The following is a 13,183-nucleotide window of genomic DNA, read 5'->3' on the forward strand; positions in this document are numbered from 1 at the left end:
CAAACGGAATAGTGTGATTGCATTATATTTGGCTGAATAATCACAACCAGCGATTGTTCGTGAGTTCGAGCACCTTAAAGCACAATTGCTCGTTACAAGCATACTATGTAGTAGCATCGCGAAACTTCATAGAGGTGGTCATCAAAAGATTGCAACGTGATGTGAAATGGTTCAAAAAGTGAAGAAGCGACTCGACCGAAATCTCCGGCGAAGTGCCAATCAAATGGCGATAGAACTGAAAATATCTGATCGTAGCATCCGACGCATACTGAAAAATAATCTCAAAGTCAAGCCTTACAAAATCCAAAAGGCGCATGATCTCACACCAAAGCAACAACAAGTCAGACTTGAGAGAGCTTGGCCGAAAGCGGTACATTTCCAAGTGTTTTCTGACGAGCAAATTTTTCAAATTGAACAATTCGTTAACTCCCAAAACGATAGGGTTTATTTCACCAACTGAGACTTTGAGTCATCGATTGGCAGAAGGCAACAGATGGGCGCTTTCCAATCGTTTTCATTGCGCCTGGCGTCAAGTTAAACGCGAAATATTATCGGGAAAGCATTTTGGATGTTGCTTTCAAACTGTGGGCAGACAAACATTTCGGTGGCATTGAGCGCGAATGGGCCAAAATACCTGCAAGTCACATTCGGGCAGCTGGCGATTCGTTTCTGGACCGTCTCAAGGCCATAGTCAAGGCAAACGGTCATATCGAGCAAAAGTAAATTGATTCTTAATTTTGTATTATTTTCACACATTTTTTACTTTGAATTGAATAAAAGTAATTTTCCAAACTAAATTTATGACCTTTTCAATTGTAGTATCGGCACCATAAACACCATTCGCGGTTACTACGGCTTGCCTTACGTTTCGCTTCTATTATAGAAAAACTGTGAAATGTATCGAATTTTTCTTTGTTGACTTCCACTGTAACTCACAACTGAATGGAACAAACAAAAACAGCAAACGAATTTTTTTAGCGCGAAACGAGCATAACTTGAAATTGTTTGATCGATAGTTTACGAGATATCGATCACTATAATGCATCCATCTACCGATAAAATAATGAATTTCTTTTCCCCAAACTAATATTACCAAAATTCTAGCTTTTGAGGGTATAGCGATCGCCGTAGACCAGTCGATATGTGTGTGACTACTATTCAGTTGGCCTAGTTTCGAAACCTAGTGCAGGCAAGAAACATCGAACAATACCAAAACATTCTTCGAATAACTATCGCTCTTCGGAAGGCAATGGCAAACATCCGATTGTATTTCTCCCATGAAAAAGCTTCTTATGCATACCATCTGCCGTTCGATGGCAGACCCTCCATTTGTGGAATAATGTGGAAGGTGATAAATCACAAATTGGATGCACACGCCAATCAGTTAACGCTGATTTATTGGCATATACACATAAATTTACGATAATTTTAATATGTACAACTTTCAAACAATGCAAAATGTGATAAAATGAGCTCAAAATATTGTTTAGCATACGGCGTCCGTGTGTATTATGCGTTTGCATGTATGCACCATAACCCTTATCGGTACGTTGCAAGGCAACATGTAGCTGCTAATTAGTAGAAAATTATGAGAAACCTTAACCACTTTATTAAATTGCACTTAGCACCTAAACAAAGATGAGCTAACCCATGCGTTAATAACGATTTGGCTAACTATTTCAATAGGGATTATTATTCCACTCATATGCATATACAGTGCGATTAATAACTAAAGCACTGGAACTAATTGATGGGTAGGCAGGTAGGGTGGCTGTTGTAATGACACATTTACACCTGTCGTAGATCCATTGTGATACTACTGGAACTTCTCCTTACACATACACATACACATACACTTACACTTACTTTAAGAATGCTGTACCAAGACAAGGAGACTTCGCACCTCCTTGTCGCCAAGCCTTCACACACACGTCGGAGGTGTCGGCCTGTTTCTTCTTCTCCCGTGTTAGGACAGTTTCTACAAAAATTGTAGTATGGAAGTCCCAACCTTCTGGCGTAGTTATCTATTAAACAATGATCAGGTAATACACCTACCATATTTCTTGTACCTTATCCATTAAATCTTAACAGGCTTTTTGTATTTAACATGTTGATGGTTGCTCTTTCTAAAGGGTGGTCAGATTGGAGGTACTTCTTCCAATAGGGTTTTTTGGACAGATCATATGTGAGTACTGTCAAACTAAATACATACAAACGTCTTTCAGTATTCATTGACATTTCACCATGGAAAGACTTACGCCTCAACAACGTTTACAAATCGTATAATTGTATTACGAAAATCGACGCTCAGTAAGAAGTGTTCTCGGGCGCTTAGGTTAACTTATAGCGTTCAGCGATTTAGACCCATTTTTGGCTTAATGACTGCGTCAATAAGCAAAACTACCGTATTTGGGCTGAAGAGAAGCCATTCAAGAACAGCCATTATATCCATTGAAAACAATTGTTTGGGATGCCCTTTGGGCTGAAGGAATCTTTAAATACGAGGCTGGGGCAATGTACAAGTGAAAAGCCGGATGCCGGGAATTGAACGCCGTGATCTCCAAAACATTTGGTTCCAACAAGACGGACCGTCGTTTCGGTTAAAGTTATTCATGAGATATCGATCGAAGTCCTCCAGCGACTCATTCGAAATTGGTGTTTACGGATGGCCGGATTATGGCGCAGTTGCGGCTAACATTTGAAAGGGATCATAAAAAATAAATGTTATGAATGGCTCTACACAAAAATAATAAAGATTAGCCAATAAATTTGATTTTCGTTGTTTTATTTCAATTTAAATACGATATCTCTAAATTTATCACCCTTCTTAGTAACTTACAAGTGGCTATGCGCATGGGTATCAACGTCTAATTGATAAGTTTTGATAATTTATTTGTTTCTAATTTAATATTAATAATTTTTATTATAACAACATAGTCCCATAGTCCGTTCCATATAAATGCAACTTTAAAATTTTATGCAAATTACAAAAAAGATTAAAATTTTCATTAAATGTTCCAACTTTTTAATAGAACATTTAGGAAAACTAAGAGCACGCACTTTTATTGCCCATTGAAATTCGTTATTGAAAGTTTGCTTTTATAATAGTTTTTAAACATTTTAGAATAAGGAATACTTTTATGAAGAAAACATGATTTGAGAATACTTGTTTTGTAATTCTTGAAGACTGTACTTAGTAATTACCGCAAATTTCATAGCATACTGCAAATCATTAAAAAATACCGTGCATTTGCAATAATGATACAATTCAAGGTTCCGTCGTCCGAATTCGCTATGTTGCCAGGCTCCATGAATAATCGAACAAGGGAATTATTTGTTTGTGAAGAGGAAGAGGAGGCGAAAGCAAAGATGATACACACTTACATTCTTTCTACGGCGTTATTCGCCTAAAACTACAAAAAAAAAATACATTTGGACGCCTTATATAATATTAATTTGAGCTTACACAATTTAATACGCGTTTACTAGTTTGTTTAGTACAAATGTCACAAATCTCAATATTACCAAGCCATTCACTGAAATTTTACAAACATGCAAGTTCTTTGCCTTCTGTTTATTTTACATTGGTAGGGAGCCTGACGTCAGACTTGTCAAAATCGCGAAAAATAAAGTAACTGATTTGGGAAGACGCCAGTATTCAATTCGCCTTTGTGTATCTGCTCTCTAATGTAAACTGGGATGCTTCATACGATCGATTTTCAAACGAACGATTCCGAACGGGATCGACGTCAGTTGTTGATTAAATTTTATCTCACGCATACTTTAAAGTCATCGTGGGGTCAATTCAATTTTCTGGTTTTATAGGAAATATAGTGATAGTGCCGCTGATTCGCGTCTGCACACCGCAAATCGTGGGCATACATAAAATAGTTGCCCTTTCTCTTTATGCTGAATTACAGACGACTTGCCAGGATAACGCAAATTGATCTCATCATAGTTTCAGTTCAATCATCTTTCGATTTTGGGATTAGCATGTAATCCATTCTCAGTTTGTCGAGTTTTCGAAATCGCTGCTACGTTAGTGTTGCATTGCTTCATACGTATATCGATGGATATCATGCCAGCGTTCACCATTGCAGCTTCATCCGAAATAGTTTTGTATGCGCTTATCACTATCAGGTAGGTCCCTAACTGTAGGTCACTCCATTTGTAGAACAACATCAAGACGCACACCACAAATAGGAGGATAAGCTCGGCCAAACATCTAACAGAAGTGTACGCGTATTTTTTATCCCCCTCAGTGCGCAAAGTTTGTACAAGGTTTCATATGGGCTTTTATATGTTTATCCATAAGAAGATTTCTCCTATACTGGAGCTGCAAACAGCAGGGTGGATGTAATGATACTATTAGTAGCCTGCATTTGTTACTTCTCGGCCCACCCACGTTCGGAAGCATTTGCATGAGAATTGTCGATATCAGTAACTATGGTTTGACTATAGAATGGCAAACTGTGTTAACATTTCTGTACGGTAAGGTTTGGCAAATTATCATGAATCGTTTAACGCCAGAACAACGCTTCCAAATTGTGGAAATTTACTTTTAAAAAGTAGTAAAAAATAGTAAAAAATTGGAGTGATCGAATGGGGTATATAAATCGTAGTTGCGGCGAAGATATGCCGGATATCATATTCAAAATATAAATACCATGAAATCCACCAGATTATAATAAAAACAAATTCATTCCAAACATTTTTCTGTTTTGTACTATTATTTAGAGTTCTCAAGCTTTTGAAAACACCCAATATTATATATGTATGTGGCTCAAAACTGAGTCGGTCGTCAATTACAACACTCAGATATTTTAGTTGGAGTAACGATTTAAATTGTTGATGATGTTTCTGTTTGATATAAGGGCTGGCTCTGGTTTTTTAAGGGTACTTATGAGACTGCTTTCGTTTTCTCCCCTGGCCAGTTTGTAAGTGTTGCAATAGCAATATTTGCTTTGGATTCCTTTATTGGACGCCAGTTTGGCTACAACCACCATAGGTATATCATCCGCAAAGCCAATGACATGTACATCTGAGGGGAATGGGAACCGAAACACTTTATCGAAAGCACTGCTTCATAGCGTAGAGCATAGCACAGATCCCTGTGGCATACCTGCTGTAATCTCATGCTTTTTTATTCCATCAGCTGTGATATATTCCAGAACGCGATTGTGCAGATAACTTCTGAACAAGCTTCTTCAGATTGAAAATGTTGGCTGGATTAGTTAGTTATTTTAGCCCCGAAGACCGTGTACCCAGTATGCGGAGTTGAAGGCAAGTTGGCACCTAAGGTCTCGATTGTGCAGTCTTGTTTATCACCACCTCTCCATCATTTGCAGGAACAGCATTCTTCAGCTCCTTAGTCTGGAATCTTTGTATTTGCGATGTGTTGCTATAGCTGGTGTATGCCTATAGTTGAATCTCATACGTCCAGATGGGCTTGCGTTGGCAGCATTTAATACTACTTTTTTATTGCCGCTGCAGTAGACCTTTGTTTTCAGAAACTACATTAACTGCAAAGAAATGGAACCGATTTGCATTCAGTGTACGGTTGTATTCTACTGTTTATGAGGAGATCCAAAAGCTTGCCCTTCATGTCAAGCAGGCATAGAGAACGGTAGGATTCTGGCATTTCTATTAGCTTCCCTGGCTTCGGGAGCAGCACAAGCCTTTGTATCTTCCAGAGATTCCGGAACGCGCCATGTTCAAGATACAACTGCGTCTCCCGAGCAAATATCTGATGGCCCTCTAGATACACATACATACATATGCGCACACTTGCCCACGGCCAACTGGGAGTGCCATATAAAGATAATTTTGCTTTGCAAGCCAATAACTTTGCAGCACTTAGCGAGGGTCACTTATTGTAAAATGTACACACAAACATACATGCATGTGGGTAAGTTGGTTTGTTAATTTTTTTGCCTTTCTTGCATACACAAAAGATACACAAGAAACTTTTTAATGAAATAATGCGAAATTTTATTGTTTTCACTTTACTTTTATACAGCTTTTGCATTTTCATTTAATGTTTGAAAATTTCTTTTCTCTTTGTATACATACATACTAAGTTGCATGCACGCATACATATACTCGTATATATATGTACGTGTAGATAGGTATATTCATAGAACACAAAATTCACAATTGTCTGTGATTTTTGTCATTTATCTCATCTACATACATATGCACATAAATTTCATTTGTAAACACCGCGAGAGTACAAATTATTCTTGGGCGCAATGGCATTCCAGTTGCGTAACATAATTGGGCGCCAACGTATTGCTGACACTGTGTCGGCGTCTAAAATCTGTAAAAGTTTGTCGAAACTTTAAATAAATTCAGCAAAAATGATCACAAATTGGCACAACAGTTAGGTGGCACGGCAGTAAATGGCGAAAAAAGTATGTAAGAGAAGAAAGAGAGAGAAAAAAGGCAAATGTAAAGATACACAGAGGCAGACAAATTTATTTAGATGGAAAATGTGCAAAATTCTTATTTAGAATGTGTGAATAGTAAATGTGCGGTAAAAGCACTGCAGTGATTAAGCAATTCCATTGAAAAATAGATAATACATATAGAAAAAAAACTTTACGCCAAGTTAAAAATAAAAACAACTAGTGTCATTAAAACTAATTACAGTTTCAAACAAATACGAGGGCTACCCTTTTTGTTTCTTGCACAACGTTCTGACTTGGGTCAAACTTTCCAATGGAAATGACAGTTGGTGCCTGACATCACTAGAATCGCTTGAATCCAGAAATATAAATAGCAACCCTCGTGTGCATACATTTATTATATTTGCAATAGGTCTGAAAATTCTTCAAAATTTTTCGTTTTTGTATAAAACATAATACATATTCGATTTTACTGTACAAATGCAGTAGTTTAGAAATAACTAAGTGTTGACATAAAAATGTGGAAATAAAAACTATCTAACAACTAGTAAAAATGGTTACAAAGCATAAACGCATACAAATAACATAAAATGTTGGACTATATAGAAGTTCAGAGCCACTGCTGCACTGCTTCTATTACTAAGTAATCTACATACGAAGTATTGAATACTTTCAAATAAAAAGAAAACACGAAAAACAAAAACAAAGCACAATCCAGAACTTTTCACTTTACTAATCTTCTTTGAGCTCGGGCACTTCCCAGAACAATTCATCCTGATGTTGCTCGTCCTTTGACAAATTGCGCATGCCGGTATATTTCAGCGCAGCGCCTGAAATATATAAACAAGTAAAAATGAGTAAAATTTAATTAAGGCAGAAATTACAAAAAAAATGTAATTGAGTTATTTGTCAAAGCGGATTACCTGTTAAAATTCCTCCAACAATAGCCACCAGCAAGGTAACTGCAATGCCGCAAAGCTGATAGCCAGCCTGAGCAGAGGCGGTGCGGTCATAGCCCTAATAAAATAAAACATATTTTTATTTAAAGGAACGCCAAGGGTTATTTTATTTACTATGTGCACTGTAGGTAAATACAATTTTACTGGAAAAGTTCTCCTAGACTCTTAAGGACATTATTAGACATGGATTAATTTATTTGTCAGAAAACATCTTACATACTAACTATGATATTTACAATATTTTTTACTTCATTTAAATCAACATACGACAATGACTTCGACTTAGGGATAAAAATCGATTTTTTTTTTTGCATGTTATTGTAGTAAAACATTTCAAAAATACCGTGTTAAAATTTTAAGTCAATCCGAGCAAAACTTTTTAAGTTATAGAGCATAAAGCCGAGCCGCCTCAAACATCTGCCGAGACGCAGCAGTTGCGCGCGTAGTCCGTTACAAACGTATACCTGCGTGCGGACTCAGGTATACTTTTGTATCTGTCTATTGCTCCAAAAATATTTCTAGTACATTCTTTTGTATTCAATAACAGATGCTGATGCTTCAAACTATGTATTATACCTAATAACAACTGTAAATCTCAAAGGGAGCAGAGAGAAACATCAGTTTGTCGTGCAACGCTGTTACTTTTCTTTAGTATTGTAGATTTTTGTAAATAGTTTTATTAAAATGCCGAGATTATCTAAAGTAACTAGAAAAGATCAACGTAAAGGAATTCGTTTAGACAGACCAAAAAAATTAGAGAGATGCCTGGGTGGTTTTACTCAAAACACTAACGAGAGTTTAAATCAGCTTATATGGAGGATTGCTCCGAAAAAACTCTCTGGCAGTACAAGTATCGTTCAACTGGCAGCTCTGGTAGCTGCATGCACCTTTAATGAAGGCACAGGTGCTTTGCTGCAGTTTATGTATGACATGGGGATTAGCATTGGGCCAAGCGCTCACGAATATGCGAGAAGAGTGGACCAAACTCGCATCGAAAGATCTGACCAAAAATGCCACCAACAGACTAAGGAGGGCAGGATAGCTCGTAGACTTGCTAAAAAAGATGCTGAAGACAATGACAAAGCTAGTGGAAACATACTCTATGGTGCTGGAATCGACGACTCCGTCTAAGTAGAGAGAAAAAAGTATTTTCTTGACATTTTCATAACTTAAAACTTTAAACGCGGTTTTCTCGAACCTTTTTTTTAAGTGCGTAGTCATTGGCATTTGAAAACTACTCAACCGATCCTTTTGAAATTTTGCACACATATTTTACATATAAGAAACCTCCCCCCAACGTTTTTTTTTGCCATTTTTTTTATATTAAGGTGGTTTTACACCTACAAAATGGCGGAATTTTTTCGTCAAAAATCACTTTTTACTTCAAACGACTACCAAATGGCTGAAAATGAAAATAAATCGTCAAAATAAACGTTGGGGGGAAGTTTAACTCATACTTTAACTAAATTATTCGATTTTTTTGATTTCAGATGATTCTACGCTGAGATATGCTGACTACTGCAAAATGTATTTTTGAAAAGACGTCTACGTAAATGTGCTCTCATTCGCTCATTTTGCAATATTTTTACATGAAAATTTTATCAAATATTCTTGAAATGTTACTTTATAATATGCAACAACTTTTAATAAACTGACTTGAACCGTTTCGCTACAATAAATTCATATCAGTCTTTAAACTCTCGAAACGCTATTATTGGTATATAAGTTTTATGCTGATATTTCGCAAACTTTTCTTTCTTATATAATATTATATTTAGATGCAAATCACAACAAAAAACGATTTTTTGAATATTTATACAACTTATTAACTTACCCCAAGTATCATTGTTGAAGTACTATTCTGTGGGGCAGCAGCCATAGCCGGAAATATTTGTCCCAACTCGGATTTGTAATTTTCTTTTGTGACAAAACTGGCGAAGATGGCTGAGGCAATGGCTGATATAATAGCCGGCATACCGTGCAAGTTATGAACGCCACAAGTGTCATGAATACCCAGTGTTGCTGTGATGAGGGGCTGCAAGAAAAAATAGAGAAATAATGAATTCAAATTTAAATACAGATGTAAAAAACAAGTGGGATAATTTTTTAAATGCGATTTTTACTTTCTTAAAGATATATTATTTATCACATAACAGTTGCATGTAAAAGCATGAAGGAATCAAGATAAATGTACCTACATATGAGAGTAACCGATTACGCCATGTCTGTGCGTTCGACCGACCGTGCTCACGATAACGGGAGCAAAAAGTAATGTATCTCTTAGTACACTTATCTCACTCTTTGTCCACCTGTTCAAAATAGAGAAATGCGAACACCCCACATGCATATACGGGGATGCCGCCGCAGATGACGCTGAATACACACTCTTCCAATGCATGCATTGGGTACAAGAACGTCGAACGCTGCAGAATGCAGTCGGTCACATAACCACTAAAAATGTAATCGACAAGATGCTAAGTAGCGAGGAAACGTGGGAGATGATCAATGGTTTCACGGAAATAATTCTCCGGATAAAAAAGCGGGATCTGGACGCAGGCACATACATAGGTATAGGTATATACCTTTGTAATGAAGAAGATGGAACGCCACTCTGAAGGAATGCGAAAGCGGTTCCAGAGTTGGCGATGGTTCCATACGAGGGGGAGTTTTTTAGTCTCCGGACATACTGTTGCTGCGACGTCGGCTTTGATGATGCATTTGGTATTATATTTCAACCCCTTCATCCGTAAAAAAAAAACGAAAACTCTTTGTCCATGATAGCTAAGAAGCGAAATAGATCAATAACCGCGCCCATCTCACGCATAACGGTAATCTTCCAAAAAGAATAAAAAAGGCATAACTAAGCAAAATATATATTATATTTTGAGACTAAATTTCCGTCCATCCGTCTGATGTTACCAGTTATAACTCTCTTTGGGCACGATCGACATGATTATAAAAAGAAATTTGATTTTCAGCTCGCTCGTTGGCCAAATTTTCGCATTTGGAAAGATACTACTCTACTCTGACTTAGCAACTATTGATGCATATCGAAATGGTTCTCGTTTGGTAGGGATTTCTTGCCTAATGAGGCATGATTGGCCCATGCTATCCATTGAGCACTAATGACAACTGATAGGTGATCTTTGCGTTACACACGCAAAAATCAATCGTTTAAATACTAAATAGCTCCAACAAGTTGACGAACTTTTGGTAACCAAACCATATCAAAAAATGGATATACATACCTATATTCGTGTCAGTCTGCTTGTCTGTTTTCTGTTAATAAAATAGCACTGATTGACGACTTGAAAGTATGCCGGTAAAAGTGGACCAAACTCGACTGACTCGGTGGTCCTTGTAAGACACTGTCGTGGTAACCATACGCTCGGAATTTTTTATAAAATCAATTCTATAATATTGCGCTAATAAAGCCAATGTAGCGCAGTTTCATTGACTTTTCGGTTTCATTTGAAAAAAAAGAAGATTTGTTAACTTTTAATAAGTACCCATTATAATTATATTACATAGTAGTCTTCACACCGAGCTCATTGCTTCGTTACCTAGCAGTTTATGTATATGTACTATAATTTGTTTTTTTGTAAATCCAACGAAAATTCCTAAGTGTCAAGTAACGAAGTACCGCAGTGGCAAGCTTGGCGAAATAGCAATCAGCTGTTTGACAATTGACATTTAATAGTCAGCCGCAAAGTTTAAGGTGAAAATTTCAAAAAGTGAAAGGCAAAAAAGTAGATAAGCAATTTTCGTAGTCAAAATTTATGTGGACTTGAGCAGAAAATATGTACTTTTAAATGAAATTTATATGGCTACGCAGTGCTTTTTATTATTTGAATAATATTTGCTCACTATAATTCGGCATTTTTAGATTTTGGTTTTGAATTGTATTGTATTTGTATATAATGAAATAACGAAAGATCATTACAAAACCAAGAGAAATAAGTTTAAAAAGTAACGAAATTCGTGAGTATTAGTTGTGAATTACAGGGTGTTAACAATAGAATCCAACAAAGAGAAAACCCGGTACATTTACAGTTTTTCTTTGATAAAGGCGAAAATGTAAGCATTCACTGAAATTGTGAATGGTATTTATAGTGCCGATACTGTAACAGCTAATTTTTAATTTTGGCTTCGTCGATTCCGTTGAGGCATTTTGGATGTTAAAGATACACCTCAAGACAGGCCCGTCGTCTATCGTGTCGATAAAATCACAGAAATAATCGAAGTTGACCGGTATGTTAGTAGTCGTAGCATCGCACAGTGCGGCCGATTCCCGAAAAGCTGGCCAAAACTCAAAAAATTAAGTAATTGATTCAAAATTTCTTACTCGGGGGTTGTCGGGGTCGCTGATTACGAATTTAATCTTAAAATTTTGAAAATCCACCCCCTTCCACCCCTATTGGCCACCCCCTCACGTGAAATAGCGTATATTCTAGAACATAATCAAGATGCATGTTAATTTATGTTTTCAGGGTCGCTGATTACGAATTTGATCTTAAAATTTTGAAAATCCACCCCCTTCCACCCCTATTGGCCACCCCCTCACGTGAAATAGCGTATATTCAAGAACATAATCAAGATGCATGTAAATTTATATGTTTTCGGGGTCGCAAGGTAGCAAGTGGTAGCAGCTGAATCTTGTTTTATTCAGTAACCATTACTTTTTTGAGTAACCTTTAATAGGTTTCAAAGCAGCATATGACGGCGTTGTATTACTATACAGTTTGAAAACTCAAATTTTATAAAAAAAATTGCAAAAAATGTATCTACGTATTGCTGCAGCTAAAAATTTTGTGTCGAGGTATTGATATGTACTAAAGATTTCTCGTATTTTACTAACCTTCCGAAGATGATTCCATTTGGTTTTGTTCAATTTACTCCATTACAAAATCTTTCAAATGTGTACAACTTTCACTATTCATCGACAGTAATACGATGCTCAAACGAAGGCCACGTTGCGACTGAAAATACAGAGGATACTTAGGGTACAGGACGTTGCTATGAACGGTTTTCACTACTCAAGGCATTACTGTAGCCAACCCAAAGACAAAAATACTCTATCTAGAAACTTTTTTTTTCGACTTTTGGCCAGCTTTTTGGAAATCGGCCGCACTGTGCATCGCCCAGGAGCAAAAAAATAGAAATAATGGATTTCTTTTTCCCCAAACTAATATGCATAGTAAGAGCGACGGTAGGAAATAGTTTTTTCTTTTTCTTTTAGATGGACTCTGCTATATGATCTTTCCCCTTACATAGTTACCTACATATAGTAATAGTCGTCGGGAGCTTATTCCTTTTCCCATGCTTGCTAATCGCAGAAAAATGCTATTCTTTTAGCGGTAGTTAATCTTAATGATCCTTCTTAAGTATAGAGCCATTTTAAACATTTAACCCAATTACAACCTTAATTAACCATTTGGATCCTAATGCCAAGAGTTTAATTCTCTTTTTAGCACTTTTGAAACATAGGGCTTGCGCTAAGAAACAATTAAATGTTCGTAACCTTTACAGAAAAGAAAAAACCTTAACCTAATACATCTAAACTTTTATTCAACAGATGTGTTTTTCCTATGGTTCTTTAAACAGATTAAGATTTCGAAAAAGTTGTTGTCTTTCTTGTGTTTCAAATTATCCATACGTCGGGAGTATTGCGCCACATTTATTATTATCAAAGTTGGACATTTTGCACTACCACTAATTTGTTAGTGCCGTACCGCCGCCTAAGAAGAAACTGGATTTCAGTAAGCCCGAAAAAACAGATGATACGACGAGGATTACCATGCTGCCGCGGAAAGAAAG

General features: G+C 36.6%; 1 protein-coding gene across 1 annotated transcript in view; it reads right to left on the bottom strand.

Annotated features, from left to right (window-relative positions):
* Positions 1-6,451: 6,451 nt before the first annotated feature.
* Positions 6,452-13,183, bottom strand: part of LOC129242456 (ammonium transporter Rh type B-B-like) — a 74,722-nt gene continuing 67,990 nt past the window's right edge. Inside the window, exons 6-8 of the mRNA XM_054879101.1 lie at positions 9,201-9,401; positions 7,331-7,424; positions 6,452-7,237 (exon numbers count right to left, since the gene is read on the bottom strand). Coding sequence (XP_054735076.1) covers positions 7,140-7,237; positions 7,331-7,424; positions 9,201-9,401 — 393 coding nt within the window. The 3' untranslated portion in view covers positions 6,452-7,139. The remainder of the gene's footprint in view (positions 7,238-7,330; positions 7,425-9,200; positions 9,402-13,183) is intronic.

Source organism: Anastrepha obliqua, chromosome 3 (genome assembly GCF_027943255.1).
Source record: "Anastrepha obliqua isolate idAnaObli1 chromosome 3, idAnaObli1_1.0, whole genome shotgun sequence".
NCBI lineage: Eukaryota > Metazoa > Arthropoda > Insecta > Diptera > Tephritidae > Anastrepha > Anastrepha obliqua.